This window comes from Girardinichthys multiradiatus, chromosome 22 (genome assembly GCF_021462225.1).
Source record: "Girardinichthys multiradiatus isolate DD_20200921_A chromosome 22, DD_fGirMul_XY1, whole genome shotgun sequence".
NCBI classification, from domain to species: domain Eukaryota; kingdom Metazoa; phylum Chordata; class Actinopteri; order Cyprinodontiformes; family Goodeidae; genus Girardinichthys; species Girardinichthys multiradiatus.
In genome coordinates this window covers 60,051-75,967 of record NC_061814.1, presented here as the reverse complement: position 1 = coordinate 75,967, position 15,917 = coordinate 60,051, and the positions used below count along the sequence as shown (strand labels likewise).

The 15,917-nt window shown below is 40.5% G+C and overlaps 1 protein-coding gene across 2 annotated transcripts in view; it reads left to right on the top strand.

Annotated features, from left to right (window-relative positions):
- The window catches only part of nt5c2a (5'-nucleotidase, cytosolic IIa), a 31,490-nt gene extending 15,799 nt beyond the window's left edge, over positions 1-15,691 (top strand). For both annotated transcript variants that reach the window (XM_047351658.1, XM_047351659.1), the window contains exons 8-19: positions 594-651; positions 995-1,088; positions 1,178-1,231; positions 1,319-1,402; positions 3,214-3,255; positions 3,407-3,514; positions 5,856-5,922; positions 7,592-7,762; positions 8,776-8,827; positions 9,025-9,085; positions 11,637-11,813; positions 12,857-15,691. In XM_047351658.1, the coding sequence (XP_047207614.1) occupies positions 594-651; positions 995-1,088; positions 1,178-1,231; positions 1,319-1,402; positions 3,214-3,255; positions 3,407-3,514; positions 5,856-5,922; positions 7,592-7,762; positions 8,776-8,827; positions 9,025-9,085; positions 11,637-11,813; positions 12,857-13,087 (1,199 nt within the window). In that variant the 3' untranslated portion in view covers positions 13,088-15,691. The remainder of the gene's footprint in view (positions 1-593; positions 652-994; positions 1,089-1,177; positions 1,232-1,318; positions 1,403-3,213; positions 3,256-3,406; positions 3,515-5,855; positions 5,923-7,591; positions 7,763-8,775; positions 8,828-9,024; positions 9,086-11,636; positions 11,814-12,856) is intronic.
- The last annotated feature ends 226 nt before the right edge of the window (positions 15,692-15,917 follow it).

Genomic DNA, 15,917 nt, shown 5'->3' with positions numbered 1-15,917 from the left:
GCAAGTTATGGTCCAACTGAAGTACCCTCCTCAGGAAATGTGGTTCTGAACCTAGCTGGACCATCTTGGATCTCCTGAGGCTTCTTCTCTACAAATGAACTTCTCTACTTGATGTTCTTGATGATCCAGAAAACTGATCTTTCAGCTGTAATATTCCCAACAGCAGTTTCTACATTTTGGTGCAAATCTTGATGCTGATCCCCGGAGGCTTTTATTTACCGGCTAATCATTGCTAACACAAGAGGACGTTGACATGATTCCAGCACATCTGGACTCTTATTACAATCAGTCTGATCATTAGATACAGGGATTTCAGATGGACTCTTCCACAGCTTCACCTGTGCTGGTATTTTGTTTTAAAGTAAACTCTTTTTAAGCTAAAAAACCCTTTCCAACTAAAGTCATCTACATCTAATTACTTCACACAATAATCCAAACACAGTGAGAATCATCACCATAGGCAACGAAGCAGCAAAGTTAACAAAATACAACAACTTCCAGCACATTTGGTCATGGCAATAATGGCTTTTGTGGCAAAGCAAATATGATGTAATACTCTAAAATCTGACTGTCCGTTTCATTTTCTTCCACAGAAACGTACCTCTTTGCTTGTCTGGTGGATTTCTTTAGTAACTGTCCCAGATACACAAGGTACACACACACTCAATGTACATAAGGTGGCTGGACTGTTTTACAGCTGACTAAGTATTTACAATTTTCTGAAAAGACTAAAGCCAGTTCGGGTTTCCTTTTTTCCATCCAAGCTGCCAGAATCTTCTGTAGTTCTTTAGATGGCTTTTAGACTGAGCTGGAAAATGAGTAAACGATGAACAAAAACCCAGATGATGAGCTTTTCAGAAATCTTTAGAACATTTGAAGAACTACCATTCATGAGTCATTTTTAAAGATGACTAGAAAGAAAGACTGCTTGAAATGAACATAATGGCTTCCAGTCAACAGTTGTAAAGGAAATGCTCTATCAACCTGTCCGTAGTTGTGAATCTGGCTTCAAAGATGGCGACCTGTTCATGTCATACAAGAGCATGTTCCAAGATGTGCGAGATGCTGTGGACTGGGTTCACTTCAAGGTAAAGCCTTGTCCTCTTCCTTAATGACCTCTTGGCTTCAGTTTTCACTTTGTCTACCAAATCTGCTGCTACTCACTTTATTTTCACAGGGATCCTTAAAAGAGAAGACCGTTGAGAATCTGGAGAAGTATGTGGCAAAGGATGTAGGTGGACTTTACTTTCTATGAGACTTGCTGTATAGCTGTAAAAAAGTGTTGGGTTTGACTTGTGTTCTTGGTTTTTGTGGACAGCCGAAGCTCCCTCTGCTCCTCAGCCGCATGAATGAAGTAGCTAAAGTATTTCTGGCCACCAACAGTGATTATAAATACACTGAGGTAAGGTTTTAAATCCTTCATGATTAACCTGTGTAGTTTTATTATTTCTGGATGGAATCACAGTTAGTTTGTAAATGTGCACCTTCCACAGCAACACTCAGTATTAGTTTTTCCGCATTCATCTGGGCATGGAATTTCAATGTCCTATATAGTCTATGAGCACGCCCAAGTGGTCAGCAAATTATTAGCTGTATTAATCAGAACATCTGTCAGACTGCCATTAGTTCAAGGTGCTTCTAGCATTTGTGCTGAGCTTAGTGGACCTGCATGAGTGCAGACACAAGAACAATTTACGTGATCACTGCTTTAAGGAAAAAAAGGGGAAGATGGCAAGACTGAGAACACCTTCCCAACTGTGAAGTACAGGGATAGAAGCATAATGCTGTGGGTGGTGTTTAGCTGCTGGAGGGACTGGTTCACTTAACAGAATAGATGGATCATCAGAAAAGAACATTATCAGGAAATGTTAAGGCAACGTCTCAACGCATTGACTTTGTTAAGGCAACAAATTAATGTTTTGGAGTGACCATCACAAAGCCCTGATCTCATTCCCAGAGAACATTCTGGGTAGAGCTGAAAAGGTGTCTGTGAGCAAGGCAGCCTTCATCCCTGACCCAGTTACACCAGCTCTGTCTGGAGGAATTAGCAGCAGCTTGTGGAATGAAACCCAAATGTTTCACCCGAGTCAGACAGTTTAAAAGGTAATTCAAATAAATGCTAAGCAAACATGTGAAGTAATAGAAAATGATCTCTCATTATTCTGGCATTTAGCAAATAGAAATAATGTTTTTAATCCTGAGGTAAAACAGTAAAGTTATTGTCATATGATCTGTGGGGTTTGGGTCAGGCCAGTTTCCTGCTGTTATCATGGTGATTAAAGGAGTTATTAGTACTGGTGGCAGTGTGGGCTGGTACTAAGTCCTGCTGGAAAAATTAAATCATGATGTGGACTTCAGAAACACAGTGAATCAACTCCAGCAGATCGCATGGCACCCCAAATCCTCACAGTGGACTGTGGAAACTTCACACTTGACTTGTCCCTCTCCACTGTTCCTGCAGACTCCTGGGACCTTGATTTTCAAATGTAATTCAAAGCTTAGTTTAGCCTAAAAAGAGATCTTTACAGACTTCTGGTCTCCACCAAACCCTTAAATGGGATTTATTTCATAATTCTTTCAAGACTGCAGTTTTGCGTATTATTGTGTTTTGGGTTTTTTTTGTCCCACACTTTTCCTTCCACTCAATCTTCCAATATGCTTGGATACAGCCCTCTGTGAACAGTCAGCTTGTTTAGCAATGACATTTTATCTTACCCTTCTTGTGGAGGATGTCGGTGACTGTTTGCTGGACACCTGTCAGGTCAGCCATTTTGTAGACCAGAAGATAACAGACATTTTTATTCGTCTGATGTAATATTCATATTTTTGGAGAAACTTAATTTGTGTCATTAGACAGACTCATTAAAATTATTAGAAAAATCTTTTGAAAAATATCACTTTTACTATACTAAACCTATACAATATACACATTTCATATTTTTAACTTATTTGCTGAAATAAATACACTTTTCAGGGATATTCTCATTTATTGAGAAGTTGCTGTAGTATTTAAGCAGGCCTCTTACCTGCTGATGTTCTGATCCCGACACAATAAACTGAATCCTGATCTCAGAATAATAGCTGGATATACAGGACTTTGACTGTAGGTCTGTTTTGACCATCTGGATTAAATCTATTGTGAAATTTTACTTTCTGCCAACATTATTTCTTATTCTGTTTTGGTGCAAAAACATCTCTTCTGTCTTCTTGCAGAAAATAATGACCTACCTGTTTGACTTTCCTCATGGTCCAAAGGTGCGTTTTCTGTTTTCATCAAGTTTATCAGGAACCTGAATAGAATAGGACCATGATGGTTGAAGCATTTTATTCAGACAAAACATTAACTAGATAGCTGTTTACCTGTTGCTTATACAGGAAGTAAATGATGTGTGTGCCGTTTCTGCAGCCGGGCACAACTCACAGGTCCTGGCAGTCCTACTTCGACCTGATCCTGGTGGACGCCCACAAGCCCGTGTTCTTTGGGGAGGGTACAGTTCTACGGCAAGTTGACTCCGTAAGTGTGTACTGTGTGAAGAACTTTAAAGTTATGGAATATGTCATTTGTTTTTCAGACAGATTTCAAGACATTTTCGCATTTGCTCTGGTAAAATACAATCCCAACTGCACCTCCCTCCATTAAGACATATTTTTATTTGTTTGTTTTTTTGCTTTAATGTATAGAACTGTAAATCACATATTTCATATATGATTAAAGTTATATATACAATCTGCTGCTGATGACAGAAGAATCATTCCATTAAAACGTCTTTATTAATCTCAAAGGGGAATTAAATGTTAGTGTTACTCCAAGTTTCTTTAAATAGTTGTAGATGCTAATAGGTGGGGGCAGGAAGGATCTTCTGTAGAGGTCAGTATTACAGCGCATATGAAGATGTTCTGACTGACGACTCTCTGTTGTTGTATGACAGTCTGATAAAGAAGATGCTCAAGGTTCTGTAATGTTCTTCATTTTATGAAGAATCCTTCTTTTGCACAATCATCTCCAGAGGTTCCAGGGCAGTCCCCAGAACAGAACCAGCCCTCTTTATCAGCCTGTTGAGCATATTTGGATCACTGCTGCTATCCCAGCAGATGATGGCAGAACAGATTGTACTTTGCGAAACAGACTTATAGAAGATCTGCAGTATCTTGCTGCAACCACTGAACGACCAACGTTGAAATACAGTCAGCTCTGTCCCTTCTTTTAGACGACTTCACCGTTGCATCTTCACTTCAGTCTGTTTGATAAAACATTTGGGGTTGATAGCAAAGCTTTGGGGTAAACTAGGGTGGGATGTCTGTTAGGCTGTGGACAGAAGAAAAGGATGCTGAGCTTGCTCCTGAACAGAACCTATTGAAGAATGGGTTTAGTTCATTGGCTCTGTCCAGACTTCCATCTGTCCGATCCTCTTCTGCTTGAAACTAGTGGTCTTCTTTATCTCTGACCACACATCTTTGATATTGCTCTGTTGGAGCTTGCTCTTTAGCTTCTTCCTGTACACCTCCTTGCTGTCTTTAATCTTGACTTTAAGTTGCTTCAGTATACACCTCAATAACTCCCCGTCTTCCTCCCTGAAGGCTCTTTTTTTTCCTTGTTTAGCATTTTCTTTAGGTCACTGGTGATCCAGGGTCTGTTATTGGGGAAGCACACCACTATTCTGGTGGAAATGGTGTTACCCACACAGACGTTTATATAGTCAACCACACACTCATTCATGACATTGATGTCCTCTCCATGTTGGTTAGGGTTAGGCAGGTACAGTGCATCCCAGTCTGTTGCCTCAAAACAAACCTTCAACTTCCTGTACTTTATGAAAAAGTACTTGAAAGAGAAAGCAGAGTTTTGGAAAAAGGTTTTCTGTGCAGATGAACCTGGATCAGTGATGGGCAATGGAAATCTGCAGAAAATGGAACTGGTAAGATCCAAAGCAGAACAGCTTATCTGTTAAAAAAAAACATGGTGGTGGGGGTGTTATGGTTTGGGTCTGTATTGCTGCCACAAGTACTGGAACACTAAACTGTGGATAGAAACCTTTGACATGTGCCAGTCCCATTAAAGGCCTCTGAATTCACTTACAGCACTTCATCATGCAACAAGGAGTCACTTCCAAACACACTTGTAGGATAAAATGGGACTTTCTCCAAGCTAAAACAAGTTCTCAAATTCCCAGGCAGACACCTGATTTAAAGCTAGCTGCAAATGTCCTTTATGTCCTGAAGAGGAAACCTAAAGGGACAATCCCAGAAAATAAGCAGCAGCTGAAGGTGGATGCTGGATAAACTTAGTAGATCATAACTGGAGAAGATACTCGGCACCTGTTGAGGACCATGAATCAGACATTAAGCGATGGTGCTTTGCAGAGGATGTGTACGAAACTGCTAAACGTGGCTGCTTTAATTTCCCTCCTATTACTTTGTCCCAAACATGATGGCACCCTGAAATGAGGGGGGCTTTATATGGGACTGTGCACCTTAACCATGTCTGAATTGTTTGATTTAGTTTATCAGTGACAAGTAGGAGAATGGCCCTTTGGTCCAAACATGATTGAGTACTCGGTGTAAGAGGAAAACTATTAGTGAAATCGTTTTGTTTTTTTTGGGTTTTTTTTTAAGGAATGTAATTATTTTAGCAAATTAGTTTCTGTGAACAACGTTGTTTATATTGGTTAGGGCTAGAACTCCTGAAAAATAAAATGTTGAATCTGACCCATGCAGAGTGTCACTGTATGTAAAACCAAAAAAAAACGTCTGGTCCTCTGGTCTCAAAACATAAATTAGGTTCAATCATCTGTAGTGGGAAGTTAAAACCAGAGTTTATAACCCTAACCCTGTGCTGAAGCTTTGGTTTGTTTCAGACCACAGGTCGGCTGAAGATTGGCACATACACTGGACCTCTCCAGCATGGGATCGTTTACTCTGGAGGTACATTTTCAAAGAGTTGTTGCCAGACAAATATTTGTAAGTGATTCTGTCAGTAATTATTACATACAAAAGTCATCAGTGCTTATTATTCAATCCATTGCAAAATTATTCGTACCCCTGAAACTTTTGCACACACTTGTCACGTTACACACCACCAACTTTCATGTATTTTACTGGAAATGCATAAGAAAGACCTACTCAAAGTACAGTTTTATTGTGAAGTGAAAGGAACATGACTCCGTTTTCAAAATCTAAGAAGTGTGGAGTGCATTTTTTAGTCTGAAATAACGTCATCAGCTGTTAAGTGGAGCATTGACCTACCTAAGCTCCAGGTATGGTGATTTCATCATAAACTGCAGGAGGATCAGAGCTTCTGTTATTCTGATGCTAATCCAACATTTTATTCTCACTGCAGCTCGTTGTGGTGTTTTTACTGGTTTGGCCGATCAGAAACAACTAAACTCCAGAGTTCTAAACATGGCTTTCACAAAGTTTTCATTGGCTGCTGTTCCCCAAGAGCCTACCCCAGGTTCTACAAGCATTTTTTAACTTGTCCAGCACTGGTGCTGGGATAGCTCTGGTTTTTTGTGCTGTGATATAAACCGTTCCATTGTATATCTGGCTGTATGTGTAGGGTGGTTGTCCTGCTGGAAGGAGAACCTCCAACCCAGTCTCAAGTCTTCTGCAGCCTCTTAACAGATTTTCTTCCAGGATTGTCCTGGATTTAGCTCCATCAACTCTGACCAGCTTCTCTGTTCCTGCTGTTCCTCACAACATGATGTCGCCACCAGCATGTTTTACAGTAGAGTTGTGAAATTCTTACCCATATTGTGTCCCGACCTGCATGACTTGGAGTGACCTCAGAAGGTTAATTGGTTCTGTTTGCTTTCTTTAAACAATTGAACAATCTCCCTACTCTTTCACGAAAGGCCACATTTGTAGGATGCATGAGTGCTGTAACTGCTGTCCTGTGGTCCTACCTGAGCTTCAGATGTGCAGCTCCTCCAAAGTTATCATTGTCCTCGTGGCTGCTTATGTGATTAATGCACTCCTTGCGCAGCCTGTCAGGATGGGGGAACGTCCATGTCCTGGTAGGTCTGCAGTTGGTCCATCTTCTCTACATGTTCAGATGATGGATTGAACTGAGCTCTGGGAGATGTTCAAATTTTGGGATATTGTTGCAGAATCTAACCCTGCTTTAAACTTCTCCACAACGTTCTCCATGACCTGTCTGATGTGTTCCTTGGTCTTCATGAAGCTAATGTTCTCCAAAGAACATCTGAGGCCATAAACCGATCAGCTGCAGTTAGACTCTGATTCAGTTACACACAAAGGCGGAGTCTGTTTACTGATTTGGTGATTCTGGAGGCAAATGGTCCTATTAGATTTTATTTAGGCGTATTAGAGTAAAGCAATATGAATTCAAATACACGGCAACCTTTTTAGATTCTTATTTGAAAAGTGAAAACTTCGTCTTTCTTCCATATCCCAGTCATGCTCTATTTTTCATTGGTCCGTCACATAAAATCCCAATATTCACAGATAAACCATGTACTGTGTTATGGGTCATATGGTTCCTGACAGTCTGAGAAGCACTGGTTTAAATGGTCCTTATGTGGCAGGAAGTCTTCAGTCAGACCTTCTAAAATGCCCTTTTCCGCTTTCTCAGGATCCTCAGACATAGTTTGTGACTTGCTGGGTGCTAAAGGAAAGGACATCATCTACATTGGAGACCACATCTTTGGAGACATTCTCAAGTCCAAGAAGCGTCAGGGCTGGAGAACCTTTCTGGTCATACCTGAGCTGGCCCAGGAGCTTCATGTGTGGACTGACAAGAGTGGTGAGAGGCTTAAGCATCACTCTTATATAGTGCCCATCAGTTTTTGGGACATTATGTCATAGAAGAAGGACAAAGCTAAAGGTTTGTGAGAACTTCAGCTAAATAACAGTTGGTAACCTGCAGCATCACACCCTGTTATTATTCAGCAAATATACAAACCAAACAGCAGAAGCAGACAAAGGGAAAAAATATCACCTTCCTGCTGATTCAGCTTTTTCAGATCAGATCAAGACTAGAAACTTAACTAATGGGAAAATTATTGGTAGACATTTCAATGATGGCACCAGTTACAATAAATCCACATTTTCTTTTCAGCTGTGCTTCCAGAACTCTCTGACCTTTAGCATCTTGCGCATTGTTATCTGTTTTGGGTGGGGGGAGTGAGACTTCCTCTAACAGGATGAATATTTTACTGACATAAAGTGTGAATGTATATGGAATATATTAGCAAAGAATTTATGCAGTTCTTTGTGATATTAATATTGCATACGCTGATATTAAGAAGACGATATATTTTGCCCCTTTCCACCAGTCCCTATTTAGCTTGGTTCTGTACGGCTTTTCCATTAGTAACAGTTACTTTTTTTAGTACCTGTTGGATGTGGTTCCAACCGAGCTGAATCGAGCTGAAAACGCGATGTCGGAAGACTGTCGGTCACTGATTGGGAAGGGGGCGGAGTCACTAGTCACAACATTGAAATCGGATTCAGTTGTAATGGAAAGCGAACCAAACTATAGAGTCGACCCGAGTCAAGTCCAGTGGAGAAGAATTGGTACTAATAGAAAAGAGGCATTGGTGATATTTTGTGCAGCCCTAGTCAAGTCCATGTTGTGTTTTTTTGTCCAGAAATGTTCAATCTTGGGCTTAAAACTCTTTCCTGTGACTGTACATTTGTGAAACTTAAAAAGTGCTTGGAAATACCTACAGACAGCTGGATAGTTTCACAGCTCAAGCTAAAAAAAGATGCTCTGTATCTGCTATAAAAAAGCTGACTCATTATTTTTCTCTCCAGCCATTTTTGAGGAACTTCAGTCACTTGACTGCTTCCTTGCTGATCTTTACAAGTAAGATCCTTATTTCTTTAAGAGTATGTGTTGTTTGGTAATGTATTCATATCCTTTAACACATAGTTTTGAAACTGTGGCATATGCACTTCTCCTTTTATATTTGATCCAGTGACAGAGAAACTTTGTCATTAATTGAACATGCAGAAACCTTACATTAACCAGATGGGCCAACCCTCCCCTGTTTATATCCTCAGGCATCTGGACAGCAGCAGCAATGAGAGACCTGACATCAGCTCACTGCAGAGGCGCATCAAGGTAATCTCCTATAAAATAGAGAATGGCTTCACTAAAAAAGTAACTCACCAGGTCATGATACAGCAGTACACTGATCCCCAGGGTGTTGACTTTGCAGCAATCCCTCATACTGAGCATGCATGTAGCGACAGTGGAGAGGAAAAAACTCCCTTTTAACAGGAAGAAACCTCCATCAGAACCAGGCTCAGTGTGAGCGGCCGTCTGCCACGACCGACTGGGGGTTTGAGAGAACAGAGCAGAGACACAAAAGGAACACAGAAGCACTGATCCAGGAGTACTTTCTATGGCAAGGAAAAGTGAAACATTAATCGTAGTAGTTCCTTTAGTACCTTCATCTAGGAGAGAAAGACAGCTAAGCAGATAAACTCTGAGCCAGTTTTCAAGTCTGAAGATGAAAGAGACACATACAGTTAGTCACAGTAGAAGCTCAGCCAGTAGCTATGTCTAGGAGATAAATAGGGTTAAACACTGAAAGACAGGGCCAAGTGTATCTGTAGAAGGTGAGCATTAAGTTGTTGGCAGCAGCAGCTTAGCTGATGTCCCCTCCACGAAGGAGCCACATCTAAACACAGAGTCAGGCCAGGTGTAACTTCTAGGAAGAGAAAAAAACAGAGAGAACATAAAGTTAAAAGTTGAAATAACAGCAAATAATGAAAAATTGTAGAGTAGTATAAAAATGTAGCAGAGAGAGTGAAAGTGGTCATTTTGTCCTCCAGCAGCACAACTACACAGATAGCTCAGGATAACCTAAGCCACTCTAACTATAAGCTTTATGTAAAAGGAAAGTTTTAAGCCTAGCCTTAAAAGTAGACAGGGTGTCTGCCTCACGGACTAAAACTGGGAGCTGGTTCCACAGGAGAGGAGCCTGATAACTAAAGGATCTGCCTCCCATTCTGCTTCTAGAGACTCTAGGAACCACCAGTAAACCTGCAGTCTGAGAACAAAGTGCTCTGTTAGGAACATATGGACCAATCAGATCTCTGATGTATGATGGAGCTAGATCATTAAGGGCTTTATATGTGAGGAGGAGAATTTTAAATTATATTCTGGATTTAACAGGGAGCCAATGAAGGGAAGCTAAAATAGGAGAAATATGATTTCTCTTTTTAATTTTCATCAGAACTCTTGCTGCAGCATTTTGAATCAGCTGAAGGCTTTTAACTGCATTTTGTGGACATCCTGATAGTAAAGAATTACAATAGTCCAGCCTTGAAGTAACAAATGCATGGACTAGTTTTTCAGCGTCACTCCTGGACAGGATATTTCTAATTTTGACAATGTTCTGGAGATGAAAGAAGGAAATCCTAGAAACCTGTTTAATATGGGATTTAAATGACATGTCCTGGTCAAAAATAACACCAAGGTTTTTTACTTTATTATCAGAGGTCAATTTAAATGTATGCATTTGTATTGTTTCTATTAAAGCTCCACCGTAAAACAGCCACAGTAAGGATCAGAGATGGAAGAGATGTTTCCAGATAAACCATGGCGTAGAACTAGATGTAGCCTCTGTTCTGAGCAGGTTGACCAACATGTTTTAAAAATTCAGATGATAAATGATCCGATTGATCTTCAATGTATACATTAAAATCACCTAAAATAATAATTCTGGGATATTTGGTGAGAGAGAAAATCAGAAAAGAATAAAGAAACCTGTTTGAAATGAATTGAGCTGTTGTAGTGTAGTGCGATCTTCATTATGAGAATTCATCTAAAGACTGTAGAGAAGAACTTGTTTACTGGACTTCATCACTCTTTCTCTGCTCCTCCTTCCCCACCTGCTCCCCTCCTCGTCCTCATGGTATCCCACCTATAACACACACTTTTCTCCTGCACCTTGGATGGTGTGTGTCCATTGTTTATTGGAACCAGTTAGGATCCTGAACTGGTTGTCCCATCATTTGAAAGAGGTGTTATCATTTTGTGTCTTGTGCTTAAGTTGTGACACCTGTGTGTTAATTGTGTACATGACCTTTCACCTTTTATGGTTGACTATTTAGTTGAGAAGTGCATCATTGCTTTATTACAAGTGCTCTATTACCTGAGAATGTGCTTAGAATAGTGCAAAAAGTGTAAACATGTTTTATAAACCCACTTTCCCACTGAAAGCAGTCTGTGGTTTTGCCAAAGACTTTACACATTCAGTCATTTTCTTCAGAGGATAGAGTTTAGTTCTGCAGCAGCTGTGGAAAACTATGAAACAAAAAGATATTTAAAGAATCTCAGACTGAAAGCTGGAAACAAGTTCCGGTTTGTCCAGGGAAAGGTCATAGTTCCATATGTAAAATAAACATGAATGTTACATTAAAGGTCACATGTCAGAATACATGAATACTTTGAGCCGAATAGAAATTGAGCTGCGGTTGAATAAACTGCAGAGCTCTGTTTTCTATGGCACGAGTTCAATTCAAGTCCATGTCCAGTTCAGTGTAATCACAGACAGGTTCCAGGTCAGATTGGATTTTTCTTGCTTTTGTCATGGTAACCAGGTCTGGCATATATACCTTATGCAAGCTGTGATGGCTTTTTTGTGTTAACATGTTGTCTACAGAAAGTAACTCATGACATGGACATGTGCTACGGCATGATGGGAAGCCTGTTTCGCAGTGGATCCCGACAGACACTGTTTGCCTCCCAAGTGATGCGGTACGCTGACCTGTACGCCGCCTCTTTCATCAACCTGCTCTACTATCCCTTCAGCTATCTGTTCAGAGCTGCACATGTACTGGTGAGTTCATCACTGGTTCATTCTAGACGAGGGGTTTTCACTCTTCACCTTTTACATATCACAGGAATATATTGTACTCTATTTAGCTACTTGCATGGACTCTTGCTAACAGATATGCCTACACCTGGTTTAGATGATAGTCAGGTGCTAAAGCTCACAGATACTGTTAGGGACATCATGAACCTAGAACAGAAACAGGAGTATGAGGGCTGACTGATCTAGATGGTTATTTCAAGGTTTATTAATACTATCATATAACTATGCTTTCATTGTGCAGCCAGTTGCCAAGCATGGTAGTAGAAGGGTGTGACAGTGGCCCAGTCCAAGTCCAGACCTCAACCTGATTCAAATGCTGTGGGAGAGACCTTCAGAAAGCTATGCAGAAACAAAAGTCTGCAAAGCTCAATAAATCGAAGCATACGTGTCAAACCCAGGCCCATTTGGGGCTCAGTGTAATTGTATCTGGCCCACAAGTTAATTCCAGATACCTATTAGAGCTGTCCTGCTGGTAGGCAGTGCATGCACAGCTTATACTACATTACCCAAAATGCTCTCCTGGTTTGTTGGTGTGTCAATCAGGACCCACAAACCCCCTCCTGTGTTGACATTCATTAGCGACCTCATGGTACCACCAGTCCCATCGGGCTATCCGTCCCAAAGTTACCCACATGAAAGGTGAAAACCAGAAGCGTTCTGGACTGGTGGGAAGCAGAACATCTGACCACCAAGCCCAGGATAAATCTGGTTGTCTTGTGTGCAGAGCCAACATAGCTGTAACCAAAGAATACAACATCTAACATTAATTTAATAAAGCAGCTTTTTCCAAGTCGTAACATTTTGGCCAATCGTGTTTGAGTTTAACACACCAGAACTCAGAGTTGGGCCAAAACATCCCTGTTTTAAGACCCATAACTTTGATTTGTTTATTGCTTTTTAATTCATAAATGCTTAGAAAAAAATAGATGCTGCATCCAATTCTACTCTAGTTAAATGAGCACCCCCTACTGTTTTTTGACACTATGGAAATGTTTCTTGTCCTCCAGATGCCTCATGAGTCGACGGTGGAACATTCACACGTCAATCTGATCGACACAGAGTCGCCGCTCGCCACCCGCAACCGCCGTGACTTTGACGTCAAAGAAATGGAGATCAAACGGCACCAGCTAACCCGGTCCGTCAGCGAGATCCAGCCGCCTCACCTATTCCCCCAGGCCCCACAGGAGATCACCCACTGCCATGATGAGGATGATGAGGAAGAGGAAGGGGAGGAGTAAAAGGAAGCAAATGAGCCTTCTCTCTTTTGCACATTTTATTTAAATGTTCAAAGCTTACATTTTTATTCAACTTTAAACTAGCTGAGGGATTTTCCCATTTAGGAGAACACGTTCAGGTTTCAGGTGTCACCGTAATCTGCTGTAGACCTACATGGTCCTGGTCCATGAACAGGTGGACATCATAAAGTGAGTTTGGATCGAGTTGTTTCTAGTAGTTGTTCAAGATTCAGACATCAGATGGTGCAGTAAATGGAAAATTGGATCTGCTTTAATCACGTTGTGTGTTTGAGTCTTTGTTCTGGTGGTTTTTGTTCAGTCATCAGCTGCTCCACTGAGGTGGAGCTCTTTTTCACCGCCATGTTTCTCTTACTGTTTTCTGCATCATTATGCACGAGGCTGCCAGATTGTAGATAAAACGTCGAAGAACCTTTATACTGTATGCAAATGTTTGGGACCACGTTCCTACAGCCTCATGAAACTATCCAACAGATTTAGAAATCGTTTATGTAAAGGAACAGCAATCAGCCACACCAGTAAAACCATATATGGATTGGATCTGTCCTACTGGGTTCTTGTAGGTTAAAAGCCAAGATCCAGATGAATGGTGGTGATGAAAATGTTACCCGTCTGTGGGTTTCACCTCGTGGCTGGTTGGTGTATTTTAACACAGCTTTTAAAAACCATAGAAAGTATTGAAATTATGAGAGTGTGTTGCTCTGCCTGCAGGCACGCTGAGGAAGCAGCCGACCATGCTGTGTTAGAGTTGGTTAACAGAACCCTAAACAGCTGCTGCGTGTCATTAAACGGTTTAAAAAGTGCTGACTGCTCACTGGCTGTAAAGCCTGTAGTGGTGGGCATCACATGGTAACAGCTTATACTTTCTTTTTCCTGACTTTCTGTGCTTCTGTTAGGACATTTGGATGAAGCTGGGTCAGGATGTGGTCTGATTGTGCATCTCACAGACTCCATCTGTAAATAACTCTGTAAACATCCGGAACTAAGTCTGCAGAAGTGTTTTTAGATTTGTACTGGAAGTACAGATGAATTGTTGTATGTTTTAGCTCCAGTTAATTGTCCCTCCCATGGATCTGATTTAAGGGTAATAAGTTTGTCTGAATGCTAAGATGAACCCATCAGAAGTTTGTGGCAAATTTTCAATCTTATTGTTTTTTTAACTAGCTGACTTGCTGGTACTAAATTTAGTCTTTTCCTCATTTAGATCAATAGTACGACAAGAACACAGACTAGCATTCAAAATGTTTTTTTCCTAGCCTTCCTGTTGTCATTATTTCTGTTAGGAATAGAGACAACTGTGTTCCTTTTTAAATAGCCTCTAACATGACAGTGCCTCGTCTGACTTCATTTTTGTACACAAAAAATACCTCACATTGAGTCTTTTTTTCCTCAGTAACAACATTTGTACTGAAGAGTGTCATCATTGTGACCTTGTAGTGCTATCCCTAGTAGGTATGGTGTGTTTCCTGTTATTAAAAGATCGGATTTTTGATTTGTCAGACCAGACACTGTATCACTGGTCAGCACCAATGAAGCTGAAAATCAGCTGATTCCAATCAGCAGCTAGTATTTGGATTTTTTATGTTGAAAAATCCAGTCTTTATATGAAGGTTTTTTTTCTTTATTGTTCCCTAAGCAAAGATGTTGAACTGGAATCAGCATATGTGGATATCAGACCGGGAGCAAAGGACTGGAAGTCCTTGGTTTGGATTAATAATTACACTGATATAATGGGGATGGAGACCCAGTAGAGGCCAAAGGAGTTCCTAAACATGAGAGCATTTGTTCCATTGGTCATGAGGATTACATGAACCAGGTCAGGTTGCTTAAATCTGACTGACAGTTTGATTATTATATTTGTCCAAAATTGACCTCTAGTTCAGAAATTTCCTGCCATAATAAGAATCCAGTGCTCCCACACAGTAACATAACATAAACCCAGTATTTGTCTCATTGGAAACATGTTTGTTGGGACTTTGTTGATTTCCCATTGCTGGTAACTGGGACTGATGTGACCTGTCACTAGTTCTGTTGGCTGTGAGCTTGCTGACACAGTAATTGGAGAAGTGTGTTATGCTGTAAAGGAGCGTCTCTAGGAACCGACATCATCACTGATACTGTCATGGCTGGGCTGTAAAAGTGTGTTGGACTGCTGTTACTGAGGGACCTGACTGCTGCAGGGATGTCACTGCAGGCAGATAGTACCTGGACTGAAAGAGGCAAGTTCATCACTCTGCTATCCTGCTGATGCTTAGAGCTTTTTCAGCCCTGTTGTATGCTGGGATGTTCAGCTGATTGGAGTTCAGGAGTCGTAATAATCGGTTCCTGAGTAGAACATTTTACTGCAGGGGAAACGTCCTGCTCAGATAAGGATTCATTGTTTCTGCTTTACTTTTGTTACAGAGCGCTTTAGCTGCTGGGAAATGACAATTTAGATAAATCCTCGAAAGCCAAGTTAGCCAAATCATTGTTTTGTTGATAAGAACCTGCTGCCTTTCATGCCTGTGTTGATGCTGCTTACTTTTATTTTTTCTGTTTGTTGACATAATGTGTTGAATTATTTTAATAAAGATTCTCATTTTAAAGGAAGATTTGTATTGTTTAAATGATTTGTTGCGATGTATATTTAATTAATGATTAGAATATTATTGAACAGTTCATTTGTTTCAGTAACTCCATCGCTAAGTGAAACATATACAGGTCCTTCTCAAAATATTAGCATATTGTGATAAAGTTCATTATTTTCCATAATGTCATGATGAAAATTTAACATTCATATATTTTAGATTCATTGAACACTAACTGAAATATTTCA